This window comes from Chenopodium album, chromosome 11, assembly GCF_948465745.1.
Source record: "Chenopodium album chromosome 11, dcCheAlbu1.1, whole genome shotgun sequence".
NCBI classification, from domain to species: domain Eukaryota; kingdom Viridiplantae; phylum Streptophyta; class Magnoliopsida; order Caryophyllales; family Amaranthaceae; genus Chenopodium; species Chenopodium album.
This window is the reverse complement of record NC_137844.1, coordinates 57,033,653-57,060,508: the sequence shown is the minus strand read 5'-3', so window position 1 is coordinate 57,060,508 and position 26,856 is coordinate 57,033,653. Positions and strand designations below refer to the sequence as shown.

Here is a 26,856-nt window from a genome sequence, read left to right as displayed (position 1 = left end):
AATCTCATTTATAAGATGCGACATGCAATACAAGCCGGCAAATAGCATCCCATTCCACACAAGAATGTCAATGAGATGCTAGAAGCACAAATTTTGAAAACAGCGCAAGCTTCCCAACAAATTTCTTTGTAAAATGAAATGAAAATATAAATAATTACAAGATTGATACATGAGAGGTATTCCACACAAATGAAAATTTATGATGTTTCCTTGCTAGATTGATACTGTTTCCAGGGGGATCGAGGGCCTTATGGTGTGTACGTCTCTGCAAGTTTGTACTCTGTAGAATTCTAGCTTAATCCTGTCTTAGCTATCTTCCAGAGTTAGTCAGCTTTATGACCAAAACTACCAACTGAAGACCAGAAACACAGCCTGCTAGGAAAAAAATGCTTCTTGGCCAGTTGCTGCTAAAAAATAGCGTTAGAAAAGGGATGTAGATGTACAGCAATCAGTTACACCAAGACGTAGCTGTTGAAAGTTGAAACCAGCCCCTGACAATGGCTAAATTTTCCCCTCAATCGTCTCCAGCATAACTAATACAACACAATTTTCTTCTGGTAACATGGACGTTCTAATACAAACTTCTGAGGGCCTGCACACATAGAACAAGGTAAATTAAGATCATCTTAAGTACATAAATTAGGATCAAATTACCAAAAATATGCACAAGTCTAACACCTCTTGGGGCTTTCGTGGACATGTGCCTAGTCTTCCACATGCAACTACAAAGTTGTCTCAACTGCATGATACAGAGTACTTCACACATACGAGTAGAGGACAGAAGTGTACTAACATTTACTTCAATCATCATAATCCAAAACTGGAAATCGATAGATAACTTGTCAAAACATTGAATCTCCAAATGATTATACTCTGTATCTCACCAACTTGATGCTTTTAGCCATATGATTTATTCATAGCTGCAACATTATTCAAACTGCCAATATCCACCTTCTTTTTCCTTGAAGAACTCAAAGAACCTTCCACTAATAAAGAGAAAGACAAGGAATAAAAGTTCATATTTCAAAGATACAAGAAAAAGGCTAAACAGAGTAAAGTGCCATAAAAACTACAGGAAATAGTTCACAATTCCATTCATTTGTGGGAACAGGAGAGCACTTAATTTAGATACGCTAATAGAACAAGCATGACTCTAAAGAGAGATGAAAAGGTCAACTATACAATTTCAAGGTCAATATGCTTCATTTCTCGAAAATGCATAATAATGATTAAAGTTATTCCTTGAATAATTCGTTCAACTATATAAGGCATTCCTCAAACCCTTAACATATACTGCATTCTTCCAGGACCTTACTGTATTATGCTCCACCACCACCCACTAAATAAAAAGGTATTGATCCCAGATTTGCCAAAGGAAGATGGCAGTCATGACTCTCACACTCCAATTTTTAAACATTTTACACTTTTAACAATTTTTTTCTATTAAAAAAAACATTGAAAAAATACCTAGAGAAATGTGTCAACTAAAATAAAACAACGGAGGTAGCTAATGTAATGCTAACAATTAATCTTTTTATTTCTATTATTGATGGAACTAATGAGTAATGACTAATCTCTAAAGAAGGACAAAGTAATGATTAAACCAGAGCCAAGAAAATCTACTACTTGTTTAAAAATCATACTAAGTAGTAAAGAATCCAGCACAAACATGAAGCATGTTATGGTTACATCTTACAGGTGCTCAATTGCACTGATAATTCAACTCTTGATATAAGCTCAGATATGTGATTATGTGACGACAGAGTATAACAAAAGGATGAACTTATCTATAGAAAAGTATCTTGGGGAGCCAGGGGAAGCCAAAATAATAGTTTGCATTCTTAAACTCTCACATCCACTATTTGTGAATGGGTGAGTTTAACACTAAAAATATTAAAGAATGTTCCTTTGGTTCTCCATGCTTTGCTATTCTCAGGTCTTTTTCAATAAAATTTTCTCGAATGGACCTAATGGTCATAAGCCCTTGTGAGATAAGAGTTGTTACCCTTATTAATGTGCTTTCACAGGTGTTGCTTTGTGAGAAAATTTTATTTAAAAAAAAAAAAGGTGTCCAATGTAAAGCTTGGCTGGCAATCTTGGCATACAATTTTTCTTTCCCAAATTTCTAAACGACCTAGGGTATTCTCTTGATGTATTTTTCTTTACACAAATTGTCCTTCTAACAAAATTCTTTTTTTCCCTCAAAAAACATACCAATTTACCAATTCAAAGAGACAGCTAGCCATCTTTTTTCAAGGAAACACTAATCAAATAACTAGCAAAGCAAAGTCTACACGCAACAATAGCATAATTCCAAGAGCAACTCTTAGGGAAAGGTTAACAGTCAAATTGTCATGAAGATTCTTATTAGATTGCAATAACACTTAGAAATCATATTTTCTCTTTGAACTACATTTTAGTGACACGTCCGTAATTCACAATTCAAGTGATACATAATAAATTATAGTCATCTCAATTTTCCCTTTAATTAGATAAACTATCAATTCAATTAGACTTTATGTTGCAAAATGAGGCTCTAAGATAGCTAATTAAAATCATAATGATATGGTATATATAGAGCCCAAATTGCATCTCCGTACCTTGCCATTCCCACACCACCTTTGATTCACCCTTCACAAGCTTTGGATAGCAGTCCAAACGAGAATCCGACTCCACCAAATCTTCAACCTAATTTGAAGAAAGATCAAATGAGAATCAGTATAAATACTATAAAAATAGAAACGTGTATATACAGTCAAAAAAAAAAAAAAAAAAGTAAAAAATACCATAAAGTTAAACTATTGTACTTTTGACAACACTACACAAGTACACAGCCAGTCACATTAGCTCACAGCTCCAATCAGAGATATTTTCCATTGGTGCCAAAAAGTTATTATTTGATTAAATGAGGATGGTAAATATCATACTTAATAATGACCCTCAGCTGTTAAGCAACATTGTGTTGCCAAGTAGACTCACAATAGGCCAAAATTTTGGAGAAAACTTAAACAGAGAGCAAATGTATATGCTCCAAGAAAAAATATTATGGAGAATCATTAGCTTCTCACTCATCAACGGAAAAAAGTTTGCAAAAGAAATCTAATTTTAAAGTAGGGAAACTAGCAACTCCTTACCAATAATTAGTCATCAAGCTGATGATAGCAAGACATATCCAAACAAGATAAGGCTCTATTTGGTTCATCTCATTTGTCTGAATTTTTTTACTTATTAGAACTTAGTATTTTATTTTATCTGAACTTATTTTATTAAAAAATTTGAACTTATTTTGCATAATTTTTTTTTTTTTTTTTTTTTTTTTTTTTTTTTTTTTTTTAATCTGAACCTATTATACATGAAACAAACAGACAGACCCTAAAAAGCCACCTACAAAATCTGGGTTGATATAGAGGAGTTCAGGGAAGCACAATGTAAACAGGGGATTAACAGAAAATAAGTAATCAAATTAAGTAATAGATTCATTTGCAGACAGCCAATCGACACCCCCCCCCCCCTTCTCTCTCTCTCTCTCTCTCTCTCTCTCTCTCTCTCTCTTTTTTTTTTTTTTTTTAGTTGGGGGAGTGAAGAGTTGAAGACAGTTAAGTTAGCAAATATTATTGACATGAGGGAATGCAATTAAAATTTATGTGTTACCTGTTTGCAAGGGAAAAAAAGAGCACAGGGTGACAAGTGAGAGGACACAATGTAATTACACATGTTTGAAGATTCTAAAATGCATTAAGAACTCCAATGATTGGGGGTAAAGAAAAAGGAGAGAAATACCATCTTCCATAGAAAAGGATCTCTTCTTTCCTTGGGAGCAAGTATATGATCTCGGAGCCTTGAGGCAATTAACCAGGGTTCTCTGTCACCCATGCTTCTAGACATTATAGCATTGTCCTCAAGTGTGTCGCAAACCTGACAATTTTTCAAAACAAATTTAAAAAGCAGTACATAAAAATGTCAATAATAAGAAGCATTAGCTAGATATTGTCATGAGAATGAAGTCAATGAACAGATTACAGATTTAAAAATAGCAGCAGCTTCCACACTTCAAAATTTTCAATAGCATTCATATCCTGCAGTAGGACCAGTGAGTGCTCTTCTCATAATATAGCTGATTTACAACCCAATAAATTAGGGCTATTTTCTGTAATCAACATTTTCAATTGTTTTAAGGCTAGATATTTCATGAAAGTATGAAACAATGTCGAGCATGGAAGATGGTTCCATACTTTCATTAGCAATGAGGTAGTGGGCACATGGAAAGAAAGTAACCAAAGGATATGCCTACAAGGTCCCACTTTTCCATTGTAAAGCTGCAGTCAGTTTCATAGATATGAGCATTCTACGTACACAAATGCAATCAGTTTAATTAGCTTGTACTCATAGAGACATTACATTCAAAGTACTTTCTGATATCCTGATCATTTGGTCAAAAAGTTACTTAAGAGGGTAAAGGTACTCCACATTTTATGCCAAACTGCAATTCAGAGACATGTTGTTCACATCATGACTGAAATTTTTGAAAAAGAATTTATAGAAGCCATGTTTTGATGACCACCCTCAAAAGTGTTTAATTTAAAAGTCAGTTCCATACTATGAATTCTAGGTGCATATTAAGATAAAAACTACAGCTATTATCAACAAAATTCTATATAAAGGAGGGCCTAGGCCCTACGCCCACGCCACAGGAAAAAAAAATCCAAAATTTGGCTAATTATGATCAAGCTTGATTTCAAAATTAATTTCTAGGATCACCAGCTACAAGCCTACAAGTATCAACTACTCATAAACAAGCACCATAAATCTTCATAAGTGAGCCACTGTGACATCCAATACCTCAGTCTTGCACCAACTTAGGTATTACATTGTTTGAAGTATTAAGGAAGGTAATGCCAAATGCTAACCTGATGGTAAAGATGTTCTGCTCTTTTTGTCAAATACCATCTTCTTCGAATTCTCAACAGCAACAATGTAGATCCTGCTAGCTGTAAATATCAATATCATCATGATGATCACGAAGTTCATTCTACATTTTTAGAGTTGAGATAAGAGTTGAATACCAGTACAAATACTGCCATGAGAAGTAAAAGATTCTTAGCTACCCATTGCCGAGCACGACAAGTCATTGATTTGTAACTTTCAGCTAATTTGTCAGGACACTTAAACTCTTTGACCCTGCAAGAAAAGATTCACAAAATATTTTAGACTGATTCAAATTACAAAACCCTGTTACATTTACCCCTCTCTATCTATCTTTATCTCTCTCATCCATAAGCTTGCACCACCCAGGCAGACACCACTCTAATTTTGTGCTTAAAGCTTAATAGTTGTCCATCAATAATTCAATTGCAGATCTGAGATAGTCAATCAAAATCATGTATTCAATACCTTTAATTCATTAGCACAAAAGGTTCAATTGGAAGTATAATAGGGAACAAGGGAAGATGAATTGTGTGCCTTAAGGTTTGATGAACAAGGTCAGCAATCAGAATCATGTTTGACCCCTTATTTAGAGACGTGTGATCAATTTCAAAGTTAGAAGCTATGACCGCAATCCTGATGATTAGTTATTCAATATAAACTGTTCTATTTGCTGTAGAAGAAAGCATACCTGTTGCCAATGGTTCTTGTATCCAGCAGTCCACTAATGTCCTCCAATGCTTTTTCTTTTGCATACAGATACTTAATATCATATGCAGTAGAACCTTGGAATTTTTTGTCCAGCATGTCCTTCAACTTGTCCTCGGACACCTAAACAGAGTTACAATAGAAAGAAAGTTCTAACAGAGTTAACCAATTCTGGCACTGTCAGGAGTCGAGCTAAATAATCACAAAGTCTGACAGCAGAGAAGTGACAAACCCAAATTGTCCCAGTTCCATCACATATATAATGTGCATGTGCTTCACACAGATGATCTTTTGCCCATACTGACTGTAATCATCAACGTTAAAAAAAAAAAAAAAAAAAAAAAAAAAAAAAGCCATAGCAAGGTGAGAACATCTATTAGTTCAGTCAAAAAGAAGATCACATGACTGCACAAAAAACATGGACACGACAGCTTACAAGTTTCTTAGCTGCTTCATAGATATCTCCGTCTTCAATGCATGATTTTCCATACCTCCTATATCCTTGAATGCATTCCAACTGGCCCTTAAAACACCTTCCATAATTTGGACAAGGCTCACATGTATCTGTAAGATCAACAATGTGAAATAAATTTAATCAAATCTTTAAAGTAACTGTAACACCCAACTCCCAAAAGAATTGGTATGAGACCTTCATATTGAACAGCTCAAGCAAACACAAACAAGAACTCCCGCTGCTTATAGATTTGTTTATTTTACTCTAGAGCATTAGCTTTTACATAGAGTTTAACACTCTGTTTGGATAGAAGGAATTGGTGAACAGAAAAGGAACGGAAGCGTTTTCCTTTGTCTGGCTAGAAAAATAGCAAATAAAGGGGCTAACAACTCTCATGGAAGCAAAACAACATTCATACAACATTCCTGTCATCGAAGATAATTATTACTTGATAATTTTTCCCTCCTCTTATCTAATACGAAGTATGCAAACAAGAGCAGTGGTATTCTTATTCGCTCACCGCACCTCCCCTACTCGTTTCCTAATAGACCCTTGGTTTAATGACAACCCACTTCCATACCACTTAATGATCAATATAACTAACAGGAAATTCAAAGACATGCAACATATTTCAACCCTTCTCTACTAGAAAATTATCAACCTTAGTGAGAATGAATGGAAGAACATCTAAAACAGCAACTGTATGAAGCGTAATTCAGCCATGATCTTCCAAAATCATGCACATTTAGACCTCCTTCAACACCGTATAAATCACAATTCATATTGATTTGTACTTTGTTGCTTTTATAGTTTATAAAACCCAAAAAGGGAGCTATGATTCAATATAACCGTGCAAACTCTCTCTCCTTCTCTAATTATACTACTCTAAAATAACTTGAATACAATCAAAATGTATATAAATAATGAATAACCCAACTATTATCTTAGAATTTCCAATAATTTAAACTACTTAATGCCCATAATCATGATATAAATCAAAATTAAGTAACAATTAGAGCAACACAAAATAGACAAAATTGCGACATGAAAGCAAAGAGTGAAGAATACCGAGCAATGAAACATCGTATTCTCCGACGTCGGAATCACAGAAAGGCAAAGAGGGGCGATTGATGATGCTGGATAAGAAGTTGCAGAAAACGGCGACAAAAGCAGCAATTGTGATGACAACAATGAGCTTAAGAAAATCGGATTTGGAAGGAAGGAAATTAGGGGGAGGTTCAACTTCTGCAAGTAATGAAGTAAGCGTCGAAGAAGAGGTAGGAGATTGAGAGTAATTTGGGATTGATTTGGAATTAGGGTTTATGGGAGATGATTTTGGGCGTCTTCTTGGTGTTGAAGAAGACATTGTTGCTGCTGCTCAACTGTGGTTTGATCTGCTGGCGAGAAAAAGGAAGAGGATCATTCCAGTTTGTCAAGGGCTCTTTCTCTCTTCTCGTTTCCCCCCACTTAAGAAATTGAGATTGTTTGATTTCTCTAATCAATTTTAAATCAAGATTAAGAATTTTTTTTTTAAAAAAAAGTTATTATTATTATTATTAATTTTTACAAGAAGATGATGTAACAAAATCAACAATACGGCAAAACACACAGGACAAAGACAACTACATTAATTATTTAAGTGACAAAGCCCCATGAAGAACCAATGTGAGCAACCTTCACACGAGCTAACTTGCTGAATTCTAGATCAAGAGACGAAGTTGGAAGTCGCTTTGAACCCACACGATCCGCCTAGCTTAGGATTGAAGAAAAAAAATTACAAGTACTTCCTCTATACATTATAAAAATTGATTTAAGACTTTAAGTGAATCAACTCAAATTTGGGTATGCAAGATGTCGACTCCTCCGACACTTTAGGTTTTATATTTAAAAAAAGTTATACGAGCCACTATATGTTGTGTATGGTGTCAAATTATGAGATAATCTGACATGCGATACCCAATATACAACAGGATAATGAAGTAACATAAGTGCTAATTGTGGATGGACACACTACATGTATGAATCAATTTTCTTATATCAAGAGCATTATTTTTAGATTTTTAAACTTGTGCTTTAGAAATTAAACCGTATTACATTATAAAACTATGTTACAACTTTTATGAAGCAATAAAGTTTGAGTAGAAGCTAACTCATTATGGCACACTAAGAGTGCATTCTCTTTGTATAATTGAACTTATCAAACTTGATTGAGCCTAATAACCTTAATTTCACCGTAATCTTTCGAGGCTTAATAGAAGTTAAAACTTAATTTCACCTTAAAGTATTGGTTTACTCGTAAAAATTAATTTTAATCAATAAATATCGAGTAGACAGCAAGGCAAGTATTTTAACAAACTAGGAAGCATATATATATATATAACTCCATTATCTCCTAATAAAGAGCAAAAGTTTAATTATTTCCTCCTCTTTTCTCTCTCTAGAAACCTCTCTCTCCCTCTCCCAAAAACCGCCGCCCCCCTCTTTTTTCTCCGGCTATGAGGCTCGCCGGCGGGCGTGTGGCTCACCGCCCATGCCACAGCGTCGGCGAGCCTCCGGTCTACCCCTTTAGTTTGTTTCTTTCCTTTTCCGTTATGGTTTTTCGTTTTTTCAGCCTTTCGTCTTGCGCCGCACCGCTTCTTCGTCCGCCGCCGCTGTTCTTCTTCGACCGTGCGGCCGGCCAGCCGTCGTTTCTTTGTACCGCCTCCCCACCGCGCCTACGCCCCACCCCTTGTCCGTTGCCGCGATGTTGAGTACGAGAACGGGGAGGGGGAGTTTTCTCCCTCTGTGTCCCTCGTGTAGGGCCGTTCTAAGTCCCTCGTGTAGGGTTGTCGTTGCCGCGGCTCAGGGGCGTGTGGGGTTCGGGCTTCTCAGGCGAGCCTCGGCGGTCCGTGCGTTTCTTTCCGGCGGTTCGTGGGCTGGGTCGGTGAATCCCGGAGCGTTGGTGGTGGGCTCGGTTTGGCGGCGGGGTGGGATGTTAGGGTTTCGTTTTTTGTTTTAGGTTTTAGTTTTCTTTCTGTTTTTCCTTTTAGAAGTCGTTGTGTGCTATTTAGTTTTATTATTTTTTCTGTTTGTGTGGTGTGTTGGGGTGATATGGGGCTTGCAGATCGGTGTACCGATCTTCTGGTGCAGGATTTAAGCCGGGTTTTTTGGCTATGGGGCTTCGGTTTGATCTTCTGTTGGTTTGGGCTAAAGGGTTTTGCTTCCATGCCGATATCCGTGTTTGAATCGGAGTTTGCCTTGTCTATGGTGAAGTGTACGACACCAATTTTGATTTCAGGTCGAGGAGTACGGGATTCTGAGCCAATGAAGGTTCTCGTCAGAAATTACATCATATTGCCAGACCCCCTTGCAAGAGGCTGCATAGGACAGCGTTATATGAGCCAAGGGTACTTAAGAAAGTCATTTTGCGCGAGCAATTGTAGTTTCTTTTATTTCGAACTTGTAATTGGTTCGGTTGTCTTTGTATTGTTCGATTACGATCTCTTATGTAAGTGCCGTATGGCTTTTTATTAATGAATTTAATCTCCCCCCCTTCAAAAAAAAAAAAAAAAAAAAACAAACTAGGAAGCAAAACAAAAGAATTGAGAAGCCGGCAAGTCATCTGGAATTTCCACTCTATCTCTCCAACCCTTTGTCTAAGGAAGTGGTTCTACTTTGTACCTGTCTGTCGACGTGCCTGGATATTTCATCTAAAACCCTCGTTGATTTCTGCACTTTTTATTTCTCCATTAACAATCATTACTCGCCTTTCGAATCAAACATCATTCTCACCTGGTATGTTGTCCGTTATTATTTTTTCGGGTTTCAATCACTTGTTTGACAAATCAAAAATTAAGAATCATGCTAATAATTCAATAGTTGATCTTTCAATACTGATTATATTTATTAATGGCGATTAATCGTATGTAGAAATGAATTCAATCAATTGATTATATTTTTGTCTGTTAATGTGTATTACATCATCGATTTGGTTACTGTTGGATTTCAATTGTCAGTGAAAATGGCAACTGTATTTCGAATAGATTAAACCACTGTTACGTAATTGCGTAATTGGGTACCTAGTTCTGATAAAATAGATCCGAATTGTATGAATCGCATTTACTAATTTGCCTTTTTTTAGCGAATTAGGTCAATTAGATTATATTGTACTCTCTCTATTTAATTGGAATTGCCCCCATTTAATCCAATTAGCTCTTATAAAAATGGTCAAATGGGGCAATTCTAGTGGAACGGACTGAATGGTTGCATTTGGTGTATATTCATATATGGGTGTATCTCAAGCATGAAATAGGGTTGAGCAATGGAAGATGAAAACCTTACAAGCTGAAACAGACAGTGGAACTTCATTTTTAGTCCAATTCACATATTTGTCGCCGTGCTTGTGAAAGGTTTTTCAGTTCAGTTATAGTTTCTTCAATGAGCAGTATATTATTGTCAAGCTTCGTATTTTTCGTTGTTGGAAGACTTGGAACTCAGAATTCTAGCATGATTAGATATAGTCTCAGTGCTCAAATGGATTCAAGGGCTCATGGCCTGGAATGCGTATTTGTGACAAGAAATGGCCCCATCATCATTACCAAATTGGAGATTGCGCAAAATTGTGGATTTCTTCAGAAATATTTGAGAGCTATTCTGCCATAGTTGTAGCTTTGTGGGGGGATACAAATGGTAGTGCAAATGATTGTATGTTTGCATATTGTCTCGTGGACTCAATGGTGGTGAAATAGTATAAGGCATGGAGCTATTAGTATGTCTGCAAAATTGCTGTACCACGATTTTCACAATAATAACTAGGGTATCTTTATAGATCGATTTGCTACTCGTCACTTTAGTTTATTTCTTTCTATTTCAGTTTCAGGGATTTCAACCTATGTGGTGAGAGTGAGACAACATAATGGCAGACTTACCTGGTTATATGGTGACTTGTGTGCAAAGTGGGAAGCTTGCTTTTCTGGCAATTCTTGTGTCTGGAGGAATTGTATTGCAAATTTTGGTCAGTATCAAAATCATCTTTTCCTTTCATTGTTTTGAATCTTTTATAGATTAATCAATGTCTTACAAGTTACAGCTGCTTTATGCTGCTCGCAGGCATGTGCTCTGTACAATAACTGGTGGCCGATGCTTACAGGTACAAATGATTGAATATACTATGTACTCCATTCAATTTTGTGTATATGCACAAGCATATACATTGAAGGAGAAGGTGTTGAGCTTGACTATTGGGATGCTTAAAGTTCATGTACATTTTTGTCAATGTTAATCTCGTTGCTATGTTTCCTTAGTACAGGTCATGTTTTTGTCAATGTGACTTGTCTAGGAAAATGGTTTGTTACAAAATAGTTGAATTGCATAATTCTTCTAGTAAGTTTTGATGTGTCAAATGCTGAACCTTTTGTGCTAGACTCTGACATTGCTCGGGTTTATTAATTTGCAGTTATAATGTATGTCCTCCTCCCTATGCCCATGATGTTCTTTGCTGGATCTGATGCCTCTTCGCTCTTTACGGAAGCCTCTGATAACAGGTATTAGTACTAAAATACTGTGAGATTTTCTAATGTCACAAACTAACAATACTGAATGTCATTCTTGTGCCCCTCTTTCTATTTGTCAAACAGTTGGTTGAACGCGACCAAATTTTTAACGGGAGCTTCAGTGGTTGGCAGTATTGCAATACCAACTATCTTAAAGCACGCTGGTATTATTGGTTGGGGAGCCCTAACCATGGAGCTTTCTTCCTTTTTTGTATTTATTTTAGCCATTATGTGTTTCATGAAAATGGATGACTATGATGAATATGCTAGCCTTTGATATATCTTGGTCTTGTTTTCGGTCCAGGAAGGTTGATATATGCTGTTTATGGGATGTGTTTTTTCCCTTGTGTATGTAATTTTGTGATGTGTAATTAGTAAATGAAATTGTTTGTCACAATTATCAACTTCAAATTAAGGTGAAGGGGTCGAGGAGGTTGTCATTGCAATTTGCAACTATTAATTTTCTAGGAAAATTGTGATGCTTTCTTTTGCTTCAGCTCATTAATGGGAAAATATTGTTTTTGGCTCATTAGTTTTTGTTACTAGTTTTTGTTACTTTAACTCTTTGCAAAAAAGAGTAAATTAACCCGACAAATTCCAATCCGGTTTGAAAATACTCCTAAAATTTTGACCAGGTATCTGATTTGCTCTTCCCTAGTGACACTAATATTTCATGAGATACATTCGACATAAATCTCGACCTCATATTCATAGATTGCACAAGTAGTATTGTATATATATAAAAAAATAATAATAAAAAATAAAGTTCATCTCTATCAGAAACATGATACCATTTAACATGTGACAAGTTCATAAGGTAACTAAAGATAAACGTACATCAAATTGAAGGAATGTTCCATTCTTTCATATATATACAATCATAAAGATAGTAGATCAAAGCAATTGGCTAGATTTACTACTTCAATTGAAATAAGTTTACTTAAAATTTTCAACATTGTAGGTGGAAATAAGTTGAACAAACTAATCTTGAAATTCTCATGTTGTAATACTATGTAGCCAAATTGGCCGGCTCAAATAGCATTTGGTAAGGATTATACTCCGTATCTCAAAATCTAGAGGTTCCGAGCCTAATAAGACGCACACGTACGGAGTAATAAAACTCTCTCCTCTCCTTCCCAAGGATAAAGATAAACCCTTTCCTAGTTTCAAATCTTTCAAACCACTTTGCTCTCTTATTTTTTCTCTCCTCCGCATCACCAAACCAAATGGGTATTCTCTGGTGGAAGCGCAAGGACAAGTCCCCGGAGACAAAACCACCACCGGAGAATTCCAAATCAAAACCCGGCGAAGCGGTCGAAGGGTTGAACGGCGCCGTTGAAGTCCGGCGTCCTGCTACGACGGAGGTAACCGTTTTTGAATTCGGGTCGGTTGCTGCTTCCACGGATAAGGTTACGCTTGCTGGGTATTGCCCTGTTTCTGAAGAACTCGAGCCTTGTCGTTGGGAAATTCTCCCTGCTGATGATTCTAATGCCCCCCAATTTCGGGTTGTTTTCTGATCATTCCCTTTTTTTTCAATGTTATGGAATTAAGGGTTTTCTTGTATCTGAATGTTATTATTAATGGAAAATTCTAAAGGAAATTTGGGGTTTGATTTTGAATTTTTGTTGGCTGATTGATTTCATGGCATTTCAATTGTTGATTGAATTAGGGTTATAAATGATTGCTTTTTGTTAGTGTTTTGTGTGTTAATGTAGTGAGTGTATTTTAAGCTGAACCTTTTGTTGATTAGTCATTTTTGTAAGTGTTAGGGTAGGTGAAGTGTAAGAGTGTAAGGATGTGTGGATTGTCAATTATGCATGCTGAGAGGTTAGGAATTGCTGACAGTTTGAGACTTAAACAATTACCATTTCTAAGCTAGAATCCATCTAATTTATACCCTTTGCTGCTATGATAGTTATGGATGAATTTGAGTCGAAAGAGAGGAGAAATAATGGTTGAGGGTGCGTGGTTCGTGGTTGTTGAAAACAGTTATCCCTTAGTTTTTCATAGGAAGGGAATCAGGGATCTTTAAGGAAAGTTGGACTTCTCCTGTACCGTCCTTCTGCATAATTCTTTCAATCTGTGGTCTTCTTGACTAAATAGGCGGTGTTCTACAGAAAAAACCATTGAAATTGGATGAATTCAAGGTGGTATGAGGTGTGATGAAATGTATAATGACTCAGATTCTTGATGGTCATCTCATGCACTAATGCATACCCTTTATCCTATTCATCTCATGCACTCAGATTCTTGAAATGTATAATGTGCTCTATTAAGAGACTTTGCTTTCCTATTTATCCTTTCACCCCCATAGTCCAATTACATACCCTTACTAACAGAAGAACTATGAAACTATGAAAAATAGAGGATTGTTTTTTCTTTTTTCTCATTATTCTGTGAGTTCTTATCCTGAAGTCTATCTATGGTTGATAATTCCAGATAATGTCGAAGCTCTAACATCAATATTTCATGCACATGTCTACACTTGCCTAGTTTCTTTTTTCCTTATAGTTTGTTTGGATAGCAAAGTGGAAGAGAAAGGGAAGGGAAGGAAGAAAAACGAAGGGGGAGGAATGGAAGGGGAGGGAGAAGGTAAGGTTACATTTTCCCTCCAAATCTTCCAATATTGGAAGGATTTGGTTTATTAAAGAGGGAGGGAAAATGAATCCTTCCATTTCCCTTCCTTCCCTCCTATCAAAAGGTATCCAAAGAAGGGAGGATGAATCCCTTCTTTTCTCTTCTCTTCCCTTCCTTTCCCTCCAATTCTCTCAATCCAAGCAATGTGTAAAAGATTTCACAAAAGGATGAATTGTAGATATATCTTGGCACTAGATGATACGAGAGGATCTCTGTTATTACCTCTTTTGAGGATCAACCATTCAACCCTTTAACTCATTGAATTGAGCAAATTATAGCTGATATTAAGATAAAGGCTAGTGATCTAACTACTTCTGAACTGTGTCTGTTAGGACTGTTAGTATAGCTTACAGAGAATACAGCATGAACATTGCCATACTCTTGACAAGGATGCAGGTAACATGAACATTGCCATATTTTGACAATAATTTATACAGCGTGAACATAACAATGTTAGCATGAGCTTACTAAGGGCTTGTTCTCATTGACTGAGCTAAATTTATTTGAGCTGAATTGAACTGAATATTTTATGAGAGAAGAAAATTAGGAGCGGAGCTGAATTGGACTAAACTAAACTGAACTTATTAAAGCTGAACTGAAAATAACCTGATGAGATCAGGGCTAAGCAACATACTCTAAATTTATGACGTAATTTCACCATAAAACATTTCTGATTGTACTAGTTCCCATAAAGAAAGAAAATATGGTATGTAAATATTTGGCATATATGGCATTTTTAGTAAGGGCTAAGTTTCTATCAAGAATCAAATTTTATCAAAGACAGAAATTTAGTAGCATCAAATTTTATCAAACTTGTATGAATTAATTTGACAAATACGTATGAAAACATCACAAAATTGACAATATAATGCTTTTTATGTAAGCAAAATGCATTATTGTCGAGGAAATCTGTTAATGTCACTTCTGTTATCAAGGGGAAAACTTGTTTCTGTGTAAAACCTTTGAACATACAATTATTTCAGTTATAAATATGTCAAGAGAAAAAGGATCTCTGATGTTGATCTATAAAAAGGGGATTGGCAGGCTAATCCCATGTTATAACTAATTCTGCAACAGCAAAAATCAGCCAGTCAATTTGTTTATTGAGAACAGCCGAATCCAAGGTACTGATCTACGAGCTTCCCTACATCACTAGCTAGACTATCTGCCTCTTCCTGGGTGGTGGCTTCCGCATACACTCGAATGACATCCTCTGTACCTGATGGTCGGATAAAACAACGTCCATGATGATACTTTGCTGCTCTCAAGCAAAAAATGTCAATAATTAGATGATCACTCAAAGATAGTAGGGGGAAAAAAAACTGCCATATGAAAAAGGGAATAAATAAATATTCAAATTTACTTCACCAACTCATAAAAGAACTTGAATTCAAATTTAGAGAGTGAAGGTTTTACCAGTTGCAGTGTCAATCGCATCTTGGATGCCAGCAGGCTGCACAACTATAGTCTCGGCATTTGCAGTGACAACAGCTGTTCTGTCGACAACCTTGACCTGAAACTCCAACGCAGAAAAAAACTGTTATGGGCTGATGTGATTAATGTAGATAAATCTACAGCTAAAAAGAAAAAAAACACAATTCACAGTGAAAGGGCAGGAACTAATACGTCAAAGTCCAATTTAGAGTGTGTTTTTTGTAACTAAATAAAAAACGGTGATAACAGGATTGGCAAAGATTTACTGGATGTATCTTGATTAACTCTACAGACTACAGAGTATATAGAAATAGTATTCAGCCTTAAGAATCAAAACAATTCTAAGCTAACAAACTATTTACTCTGGAACTTCCTTTTACAAGACACATGTCCCTTAGTAGTTAGTATGCAGTGAAAGCTCAGTTAATAACTTTTCACCTAAAAGTAGTTGCAGTAAATCAACGAAACCCAAAGATCAAGATCTCTCAGAAAACTTTCAAAGATTAAAATGAAACCAGCAAACAGAGTTGAGAATTCTGTCATTACGAATATTTCAATTACTTTCCAATGAAGAATACAACAAAGTGACAGACCTTAAGCTGTCTGCTAGGCAGATCTTTATAGAGTTCATTCCATTTCTGAATTGACCATCCTGTATATAGTAAGATGGCTTCTACCAATAATAATCCACTCAAAGCATCACCAACAGCCTGATTGATTAGTTTACTGGCAGCTAATAATCTCAACACAGCCTTTTTATATTCCGAGCCTGAAAAAGGCAAGAAACATTGCTTAGGAAGTCTGATTAAGAAGCATAAAAGAATAAATGGCAATGACATTATACACTAACTGACCTGTAGAAGAGGAAGAGAGCTCGCTATTTTTAGCCTCCAACCAAGATAAAACACTATCAGAAAACAATATGGTGCCATGGCCATTTGCTTCAAAGTATATACCGATATCATATTCAGAAGCCTTTTCATGTAAATATTTCACTCCAGTTGGAGTGAAGACAACATCTAATCCCAAGTTCTTCAGATAATCAGTTGATGCCCCATTAGCATAGGCAGTTTGCACTATGCCTAGACGTGGATGATAAGGTTCGCATGATTTTTCATAATCAATGTCTTCGAGAACATCTAATTGCTCTTTAATATATAGAGCAAATAATGATAGCATCTTGTCCCCATCAACAAGGTCAATCACTTTACTGTCTGGTTGCACAAGAAAGTATACAAGCCTATCTGCATCCCCATCAAAACTTGCACACCTGAAATGCTAGAACCATCAACAGTTAGCCCGGATTCTACATTTGAAAATTTACCTTAATTAAAGGAATACTAACCAATATTATCATTCAACACTAATTAGTTAAATTTTTAAATGGAAAATCTATTATGAAGACTTAGCAAGTTCGCAGGAGAACTGAAGGTGGACTTCTTTTCAGTCATGAAATATGAAATGAAACTATGCAGGGATAACAGATTAACTTCAGTAGTAACTAGTTCTTTGCCCGAGCAATGCTTGGATATTCACAAGAAAAAAAAAAATTATTTTTATAAATTACTATAAGTTTGAGAAGTATCTATTTATGTTGTCAAATTATTACAGATTAGATAAGGTAATAGAGTACGTATCTCTAATTTTAGTTTCCTGACATCTTATGAATTTAAATTGACTTAAAATCCTTTTTAGAGTAGAAAACGAACAATACATTTTATATATTAACGATTAAAGATTCAAGGGAATATACAAAAAAATATTTTATTTATTTAAATTGTTATTGTTGCTTTATTTTTTAGGTTGCATATTCTTTTATATATATATATATATATATATCAGCTATGTTATTAATTTTCATGAACAAAAAAGAGAGAAAAAAAAAAGGTTTTTGGCGGGAAATTTTTTAATACAAACGCGACATGTGTACTTTGGGGGATAGGGTTGGGGATTACTTTAGTATATTAGTATTGATAAGTCTAGTTCACTGCTTATTTAATTTACCTCGTCTGTTTCATTTATAGAAATTTTCATTTCACATTTCATTCACAGCACTTGTACGCTAGTTTGGGTTTGGGTTTGGGTTTGGGTTTGGGCTCTAATTAATCTATAGCAATGTGAGTAAAACAAAGAGTGATAACCTGAAAACCAAATTTCCTGGTTTCCATAATGCCATCAAGCAGAATCAAACAACAACAAAGCCTTAGTCGCAAAATGATTTGGGGTTCTACACCAAAGCCATCAAGCAGAAACATAGATTATTTTTCTACAAGATTTAAATTCCACTTTTACATAAAAATCTATACTAAGCTTGGCATGGAATCCAGATTTTTAACCAATCCCAGCCAAAAAAGCAGTTCTCTTGTTACTTGAATGATCTACAGCAGGGTGGGAATTGAGATATTGACATTACCAGAATATAAAACTGAAAAATGTATCTCCAGTTAAATGAACCAAGTTAAATTACATCAATTCATCCCAAACAGTTTTACCAGGTAAGAAAGCCTAAAATTCATGACTAGAGGTTTTTAAAAGTTTTGATAAGATATATCTGTCTTCTGCGTCAAATTTTAGCACTTGACCAAGAAAGCACATACTGAATTCTCATGTAGTTAAAAGGAGGCTTAATGTTCCAGAGTCCAGACCACCACCAGATACAAAAGAATCAAGTGAAAAGTTGAAAACAAAGCAATACTAATAATACCAAATGAAAAAAGAGATGACTAACCTCAGCCCAACATCATTAGGGCCAAACCCAGAAGGCATGACCTTTTCTTTCTGCACAAAATCAGCTCCAACTCCTTCATTCAGAACACCTTCTCCTTTGCTGGAATTTCTTACTTCTATTGATAGACCACCGCACATGTCTTTCAAAACTTCAAGTTTATCACCTCCTACACCGTTAGCCCCATCAACTACCACTTTATCATTGGATTTTCTCCCTTTATTCCCCTCTGGGATCAATTCAACTAAACACCTAAACCAATTATGACTGGTATAAATTGGGTGATTCAAGAAGAAATGTAATAAAGATTGCATGGTGCGTGCATTAACCTGTAGGAATGTGAGAGTTGCTCAAAGTAATCCTGCTCTGTTGAATTCATACCCATGTTTCTAGCACGGACCATCCAATGTAATTGCGGGGTGGTTAAAATTCCCATATCATGGTAAATTGCACCGATTATAGAGCTGATTCCCTTGAATGGAATAAGCAGGTAATTTAATACTTCGGAGATAATTCAAAGAACTACAAAATTGGCATTGCTCTATGCCTGTATCAATAGATTGCTCAGGAAGAGATAAGTATTACTTGCTTTGCAGCTTCAAGGAGAGACTCTCCACTGGGCCGGGTGTCCCTTCCCAGCAAGATCTCTGCTGAACGGGCATTGTCAAATGAGATGTTCTCCTTCCTCACAAATTCTTCAATAAGCTGTTTTGAAAATGAGTTTAACTTAGGAACAACCCATAAACAACAGTCTTTTTTCAAAATAAAACAATATGGGTATTGATGAATTCATATTCAATACAATCCTGTTTGCAAGCTTACAATATAAGCAATACAAGCCACGAACAATAGTAGCAACGGTTCAATCATCACCATCAAAATATCAAACGACCAAATTAGAGAAAGATAGGTCCAACAAAATCCAATATTCCAATTTCCACTATAATGGTGATTTCAAGTTATTCTCAACTGATATTATCAAATATAATATAATGGCTATGCTACTCAACTCTTCATTTCATCTCAAGTACCCATATCATATCCTTGACACACAACATAGGTAGTATCAACACTTAATACATCACTTTGGACCAAAAACATTGATATATTTTTTTTTCCTTAAATAGCCGAGTCGATTACTTGAACATATGCCCGTATTTGACACAAGTAACCAAGTCTGAATAACATTTATGAAGGGTATTCTCAAATCACTCCAATGTCAAACAAAATCTAGGCAACATGATAAACTTCAACCAGGATTAGATACTAATCATACTATAACTTAGATAAATCAACTAAACACCCACAAAAACAAATTGCAAATTGAGCACAATTCCAACATTCTATGAGCAAACTAAACAAAACCAAAAAAAAAAAAAAAAAAAAAAAAAAAAAAAAGAATAATTTTAACATGATTAGCAGATAAACCTGAAGAAGTTGAAGAGGATCAGCAGCATTAGCAAGAGAATCAGCAAAGGGTTCCCAATTCTGAGACAACATTCCACCATTTGGATCAGCAATTTTGACACCATTATCAGAAACCTTATTATGGGAAGCTGTGATCATCAACCCAATCAATGATTGAGTTTTAAGGGATCTTAAAGCAGCCAAGATTCCAACCCTATACATTGTTGATCTCAGAAGGGTTGCATCTGCTCTAAACCCTGCTGTTCCATACGATAATTTCACCCCTGCATTTTTTGTTTTTATTATCAAATTGAAAGAATAAATTTACTTTTCTTGTTTGATTAATTCAAAATAACTAATTGAAATTGAAGGGGAAATTGGGGAAAGATTGTACCTTTGGGTGGTGGGAAGTTGGAGGCAGATTGTAAAATCAAGTTACGCTTTTCTTGGTTCATTCTGTAATTTGAAGAGACAGATTATAAATTCAGCAGCATTTCGAAAATCAAATTTAGATTGAAGCTTAAATATAATTCTGGATTAATAATATAACTAGCAAAGCAATTTGAAATTAATTTTTCTATAATCAGATGAAAAAAGAAAAGGAATAAACATCTTACTTCAATCGCTGCTTCGATGGAGAAGAGAAACTTCTGAAGCAGCTTCAATGGAGAAGTCAAGAGTACGTTTTAAAGGAGGAATTGAGGAAAGAGAAAGAGAGGGAGTGCAGCGTAGAAGTGAAAAGCTCCAATTTGTTGGGGAACAAACTGAGAACACCAAAGGAACAATTTTTTTTTTTTTTTTTTTTTTAAGGAACACTTCATCAACCGTATGAAGACTCAGATCTAGAGGGACATATACATGCTAACACTTTCACGTTTTTCATACAAAATTTGATCGTGCAATTTTGCTAGATAAATGAGCACAAATGTTATACTTCGTATTTGTGAAGTGTTGTTGAATTAGTTGAAATTAGATTTATATGCACGCGATGTGTGTTTTAAGTTTTAAGTGGACACTACTATCTCACCATATCAAAAAATTGTATTAGTGGGTTTTTAGAAGCTAGACCATAATGTTATCCGAGATATTGATTCTTATAAACTATGCTTCATTTCCTACGATTGAAACTTAAAAGTGAGCTAACTCATGAGCAACTTTATTTCCGCCACATTTAAAAAAAAAAAAAAAATTATTTAGAGGTTTGGCGCTGGACTTTCATGAATCCAGGAACTGTGTTTATGTCTTTGTTAGCTGGAGCTCTTTTTGGTGTATTTAGAGGTTTGGCGCTGGTCCTTTTTATTGCTACAGCTGGAGCTTCGTCTTTCAAGCTCAGGTAACACCAACTTCTGCTTTTCAGCTGTTTATTAAAAATGGATTATTCTTCTAAGTAATTAGATCACCCAATTGTATTCATCATAAAACAAAATGGTTAACAGTTTACCTGAATAAATTTCAAGGAAATTCAGTCCCCAAATCACAGCATATTCTCTTATCACAAGCACTTTAAACTCGAGTTTATTCACCAATTAGCCTAACATATGCTTAAAAGTTCATTAATACAGTATACTAAGCTCATTTTCTGAAAAATCACTGCACAGAAGGCTAGCTTTATAATAACAGCTTTAAAAGGAGTTCCCTAGAAGATTATCTGTCACGGTATAAACCATATATTGAAGAAAACATTTGACAGAAAACTTGCCAACAAAATACAACCTTTGCTAACATCAAAGAGTCTCAAGTAACTTCAATCACCTGTAACACCTACTTTCAATCAATTATCTAACCCCTAACAGAAACACTGTGTTAACCTTAATTCAATGTATCATGATATCCTAAGCAAAAGATATAGTGTTGTCTTCTGACAATCTTCTGAAATGCCGAAGAAATATGGGATTATCTATTCTGATTTCTACCCTACATTCTATTTAGACTAGAGATCTTTCTTGAGAGTTTCTGTAAATACTGCTGAGCAGAGAAGTGGGTTGTGAACTGGCCTGGCTACTGTTAGTGATAAGAAATATGTTATTGCTGTTAGTGATAAAAATCACGGTTATATTATCAGCTAGTTCACCTCACTCTTATCTTCCCAGCAGTATTTACAGCAACTCCTAAAGAAAGATAGCTGGTCCAAACAGAATGAAAGGCTGAAATCAGAATAAACGAAACCATACTGTATTAGTATTTCAGATAACTGTCAGATGGCTACAAAAGAATCTCAACTAGCAAAACTTTTGACCATATCATCATCAGCTTTAGGCTGGCTGATAATCTTCTCAAACATGTAATTGATTTTTTCGTGATGGGTCATTGCTTCCAGTACATGATCCTCAGGAACCATCCTCGATCCAATACTCTTTTTGTGCATGGTGGTTTCATTCTCTGAAGGAGAAGAGGAAGAGAACAGAAGATTTGAATAATGTTCCTTTGTTGTCTGCCTGCGGAACTTGTCTTCCTCCAGGGTCCCCGACATGATTAGGTGATAAACAAACACATCCTTTTTTTGTCCAAGTCTATAAGCCCGGCTTATGGCTTGCCTTTCCACAGAGGGGTTCCACACGACATCAAGCAAGACCACCCTAGAAGCACCCACAAGGCTGATCCCTTCACAACATGCCTTGGTGGAAGCCAAAAGGACCCTAGCCTCGCTCCCAGGGTCGTTCAAAAGCTTAATCAATGATTGCCTCTCCTTCATATCTTGACCTCCATCAATGTAAAGCAACTCCCTCCCCATGGTCCATTCAAATAGAGATTCTAGCAAATCTCCTATGAAGTTTAAGGAGAGAAGGCGTTGCCCAAACACCAAAACTCGCTCTCCTTTGCATAGCTTAATGAGCTCTACAAGAAACCTTATTTTTGCTCCAACATCAAGGTCCATTCTATGATCTTTCAGCAAAGTTTCTTGTTCTTTATCGACAGCATACCCTGAATCTGTCTCACATAAAATTGAGGGGTGAACACCGGCCAGAGATATCTGGTTGTCGAACTTGAGAAATGGGGTTCTTAATCTTGCTATGTGAGCAAAAATGTACTTTTGCAGATCTGAGGGTCTTAGGACAATTAATGAGTCAAACAATCCAGGAAGAGTATCTCTTAAGATCTCACCCTTGTGAACATGTACAAAGGGACCAATTTGTTTCCTTAGCTTCTCGATTTTTCGTTCCTCATTCAAATGACTACAAGACGGAAGCCCAAACTCTTCTCTAACCAAGGCAATTGTTGTATGGAGTTCCTCAAAGTTATTTTGAAAAGGCGTTCCTGATAAGATCACTCGCCTCTTTGTTGCAACCTTTGACAGCACTTTAACTATGCCACTCTTATCATTTCTCGCCGTGTGCCCTTCATCCAACACTAAGAGGTCAGGCTGTTCAAGAAAAACTTTCCTAACCTTCTCATCAACGCTCTTCCCATCACCTGCTAATCTCTGGAAAAGCCCGTAGCTAATAGCTAAAACACCCTTCCCCATAGACCAAGTAAGAAGCTTAGCCATTCGAATTGAATACTCGTCTTTCATAGAATTCTTCATGTTCTGACCTCTGAGCAGAGGAAGGTCTTCTTTCCCTGACAGTTCCTTCTCGTTCAGGTTAAAGAAAGGAATGTCAACGTTCCATCGATCAAACTCCTCTTCCCAAGTACGAAGCATGCTATAAGGGGCTATAATAACAGGCCTCGACTTAGGGTATTGCCTCAGGAAGGACTGCAGAAAAACAATTGCTAGCCGAGTTTTTCCTGTCCCCGGAGCATGGCATATGATGCACCCACCACTACCAGATTCCGTGGGCTTAGCAAGCTCGTCGATTCTTATCCCTCCAGCAATGTTTTTCCAGATGAACTCAAACCCATCGCGCTGATGAGGGTATAAAGTCCTTGCAACCCCTGGGATGAGGTCCCACACTGTGCCCGAAAAATGATCATTTGGAATACTAGGCTCATCTCGGATATCATAGCTCAAATCCGGAAACTGAAATCGGTCAGAAACTTTGCTATCATTGTAGGGGAATTGCCCATAGTATCTCGCGTCTTTTGTCCTCCCAAACGGATTCTTGTTCTTCACATGGAAAATCAAAATTTTCAAGTCATTAAGATGGAAATACAAAATGAAAAGATCAAAACAAAATAGTTCAAGTAATTGTACATTTGTACTTAAACACATGCAATTGTATTTAGTTTATAAAGTAGTTTACATCAAAAGCAATCTTCAAATGGACATTCAACTACCAGTTTCATACTGATATAATCAATAGATTAACAGGCTTAGCTTTACTTGTTAAATTTCGCCCCTTTTACATACTACGTCTATGCATAATATAAAGCTATATATATGTTTTATGTAAATAATCATCAGTTAAAGATGCTGGACTGACCGGATAAATTGAACAGCATTTGGAACATGATGTGCAACCATAAGCAAATATATAATTACAATAATGACAGTAAATTTATCAACGAAAAGAGTGATTTTGTAATGACTTACAAAATCAGGTGTGACATATTGTATTTCAAGCTTCACAAATGAACAGAACTTGCATTTGATTCCAATCAATTCATCATAAATCCAGTAGTGCTTTCCTTTAAGGCAAAGCTTTTCTTGCAAGACCGCGCTATCACATAGAACAGCAATATCATCTTCATCATCACCGTTATCCTGCAAACTCATTTGTGAAGCCTGTTAGTAAGTAGATATAGAGCTACAAAGTTATATAACAATGAAATACATTAGAGACTCAATTGCTTATTAAAATATGGCATACAAATTGAAATTTCAAAGTTGTGCTGCTGTTCTTAGTGTTACACTTCCGAAAAGGAAATGAAAGAACATATCTTTCACTTAAGTACAGCACGTCAAATCTCATAAATCCTGCTACAACTCTACAAGTACATTAACTAACTATTATCAACAATCAAGTCAAGATATAGTCGATTGTTATCACTTCAATGCGTAATGCATTGTGCTGAAGCGAAGACATCATTACAATATAGAGAAAGTTCACAATATTAAAGGAAAATTCAGGCATAATATAACTAGAGTATAATCTAGCTACACACAAATTCATCACTGCCTACCAAAGAGGCCTTAAATGATATTTAATCCAAGCTTATAGAAAAGCTAACAACCAAACAAGTACTCATAATAAATTTGTTGTATGATTACTGATTAGAGAAACCTTACCAAACAAGAAGGTTCAAATCCAATGTCAGAAACTCCAAGAACAAAGTCCATATTTGCAAAGAGGCTTTCGACTTCTTGTTCCTCTTCTGAAGTTTCTGGCACCGATGATTTCTCAATTCCATACTTAAATTTAAGGGGAAGAAATGCCTCACTAAAAGTAGAGGCAATATTATTTAGCCCTGCATTTTTTCCATTCTCCAAAATCGCGTTCAGCAGAACATTTTGAACCTCTTTAGTTTTAAGCCTCTTTCCTCTTGGCTTCATAAGCTCGAAATCCTCTTTGTTAACCTTCTTCAAAGGCGGCCTACCTCGTTTTCTTTTTCCTCCACCATCCTCCTGACTTTTCACACGTCTATTGAACTCAAAGTGCTCCTCCTCATCCTCAGATGAGGATGATTCATCCACATCAAGATCCAACCTCATTTTTTCATCCTTCTTCAAAGGCGGCCTGCCTCGTTTTCTTTTTCCTTCACCATGCTCGCGACTATTAGGCTCATGGTCCTCCTCGTCATGAGAGGAAGAGGAGTCTTCGTCGTCTATATCAATGCTGATAGGGGAATTAGGGGTTCCATGATGCTTGATTTTACTCCTAAACTTGTAATGAGACCTTGTTCTTTTTCCAATAAAATCATTTCCCCCAACATCTTTTGCAATGTATTTTGGCAACACCACTCCCTCAAATAGTCTCCTAGGTGACTTAACTAGAGGAACCTCCGCATCATCATCAACATGAACACCATCATTTTGATCATCATCATCAACACCAACACCAATTTTTCCATCAATTTCAACACCTATACCATCATTCCCATCATCATCATCGTCCCCAACACCATCTTGCACATCATCATCCCCAACACCAACACCGCCATTCACATCATCGATACAAACTCCGACATTTCCATCATCATCAACACGAGCACCGCCATTCCCATCATTATCATCATCATCATCGACACCAACATCATCACTCCCATCATCATCATCATTGTCAATAACACTAACACCGCCATTCCCATCACCAACAACAACACTAACACCATCATTCCCATCATCATCATCCTCGACACCAACACCATCATTCCCATTATCATCAACAAGAACACCAGCATTCCCATCATCATCGACAAGCATACATACATTCTCATCCTCCTCCTCCTCCTCATCATCATCTTCATCATCATCATCATCATCATCATCATTCTTAGTACTCTCAGCATTATTATCCAAACCCTTAGAAATTTCACCATGATTTTCATAAACCCTACCCAAATTACTAAGAATATTTTTTTCAATACCCAACTCAGATTTTGCGGAAACTTTTTCAGGAATTCTACTTATTGATTTCAGGAACTCTGTTTCATCAATGGAACAACATTCATCCTCATCATCATCATCATCATCATCATCATCATCATCACTCGAAGAAAACCCAGAATTATTTAAAAAATTCTCTTTATTTAGGGTTTTTTGAAGCCTAGTTCTCTTCCCTATTGGTACGTACTCCATGTTTCATAAACTGGGTATCGAAAAAAACAGGGGAAATCAGAGTAAGAAGACACCCAAATCAAGAAATTTAACAGATTTTCTTTGGAAAATTGACATTAATATCCCAAATAAAACCTTCAATTGTTGTAATTTTTTTTTTTTTTTTGAACGGTTCAATTGTTGTAATTCAATGAATAAAGAAATCAAAAAATTGGGAATTATTGAATTTAATGGCGGGTAAGTGAGTTGGAGAGAGAGAGAGAGAGAGAGTGAGGAGAGATAAACAGAGAGTTAAAGGGGAAGTGAATGTGATTATGTGGGTGATGAAGACTTGATGCGGACTCTTCAGAACACTAAACAGCTCGAAAAGATTTTAATTTAA

General features: G+C 36.0%; 4 protein-coding genes across 6 annotated transcripts; 1 reads left to right on the top strand and 3 right to left on the bottom strand.

Moving 5' to 3' along the window:
• Positions 1-110: 110 nt before the first annotated feature.
• LOC145569379 (uncharacterized) lies at positions 111-7,551 on the bottom strand. 2 transcript variants are annotated; one of them, XM_081628726.1, is made up of 10 exons: positions 7,154-7,551; positions 6,068-6,195; positions 5,864-5,935; positions 5,615-5,754; positions 5,064-5,178; positions 4,908-4,988; positions 3,781-3,915; positions 2,601-2,688; positions 794-986; positions 111-592 (listed from the first exon to the last, which is right to left on the bottom strand). In XM_081628726.1, the coding sequence occupies exons 1-9, from the start codon at positions 7,449-7,451 to the stop codon at positions 898-900; spliced, it is 1,146 nt and encodes a 381-aa protein (XP_081484852.1). In that variant the 5' UTR covers positions 7,452-7,551; the 3' UTR covers positions 111-592; positions 794-897. The 2 variants fall into 2 exon arrangements, with proteins under 2 accessions (XP_081484852.1, XP_081484851.1); XM_081628725.1 differs by having other exon boundaries at positions 679-986; positions 7,154-7,550.
• Positions 7,552-9,688: 2,137 nt separating this feature from the next.
• On the top strand, positions 9,689-12,031 carry LOC145569378 (vacuolar protein sorting-associated protein 55 homolog). 2 transcript variants are annotated; one of them, XM_081628724.1, is made up of 5 exons: positions 9,689-9,859; positions 10,938-11,078; positions 11,174-11,213; positions 11,520-11,607; positions 11,701-12,031. In XM_081628724.1, the coding sequence occupies exons 2-5, from the start codon at positions 10,980-10,982 to the stop codon at positions 11,891-11,893; spliced, it is 420 nt and encodes a 139-aa protein (XP_081484850.1). In that variant the 5' UTR covers positions 9,689-9,859; positions 10,938-10,979; the 3' UTR covers positions 11,894-12,031. The 2 variants fall into 2 exon arrangements, with proteins under 2 accessions (XP_081484850.1, XP_081484849.1); XM_081628723.1 differs by having other exon boundaries at positions 9,693-9,859; positions 10,944-11,078.
• Positions 12,032-15,110: 3,079 nt separating this feature from the next.
• Positions 15,111-20,618, bottom strand: LOC145569377 (phosphoacetylglucosamine mutase-like). The gene is made up of 10 exons (XM_081628722.1): positions 20,437-20,618; positions 20,214-20,275; positions 19,841-20,103; positions 18,998-19,117; positions 18,742-18,884; positions 18,416-18,664; positions 16,542-16,957; positions 16,281-16,456; positions 15,670-15,766; positions 15,111-15,511 (listed from the first exon to the last, which is right to left on the bottom strand). Exons 2-10 carry the CDS (start codon positions 20,272-20,274, stop codon positions 15,354-15,356), a joined length of 1,683 nt encoding a protein of 560 aa, XP_081484848.1. The 5' UTR covers position 20,275; positions 20,437-20,618; the 3' UTR covers positions 15,111-15,353.
• A 1,416-nt stretch (positions 20,619-22,034) lies between these two features.
• Positions 22,035-26,495, bottom strand: LOC145566957 (SNF2 domain-containing protein CLASSY 4-like). Its single transcript, XM_081626210.1, has 4 exons — positions 26,250-26,495; positions 24,982-26,144; positions 24,291-24,468; positions 22,035-23,864 (listed from the first exon to the last, which is right to left on the bottom strand). Exons 1-4 carry the CDS (start codon positions 26,493-26,495, stop codon positions 22,035-22,037), a joined length of 3,417 nt encoding a protein of 1,138 aa, XP_081482336.1.
• Between the last annotated feature and the right edge of the window lie 361 nt (positions 26,496-26,856).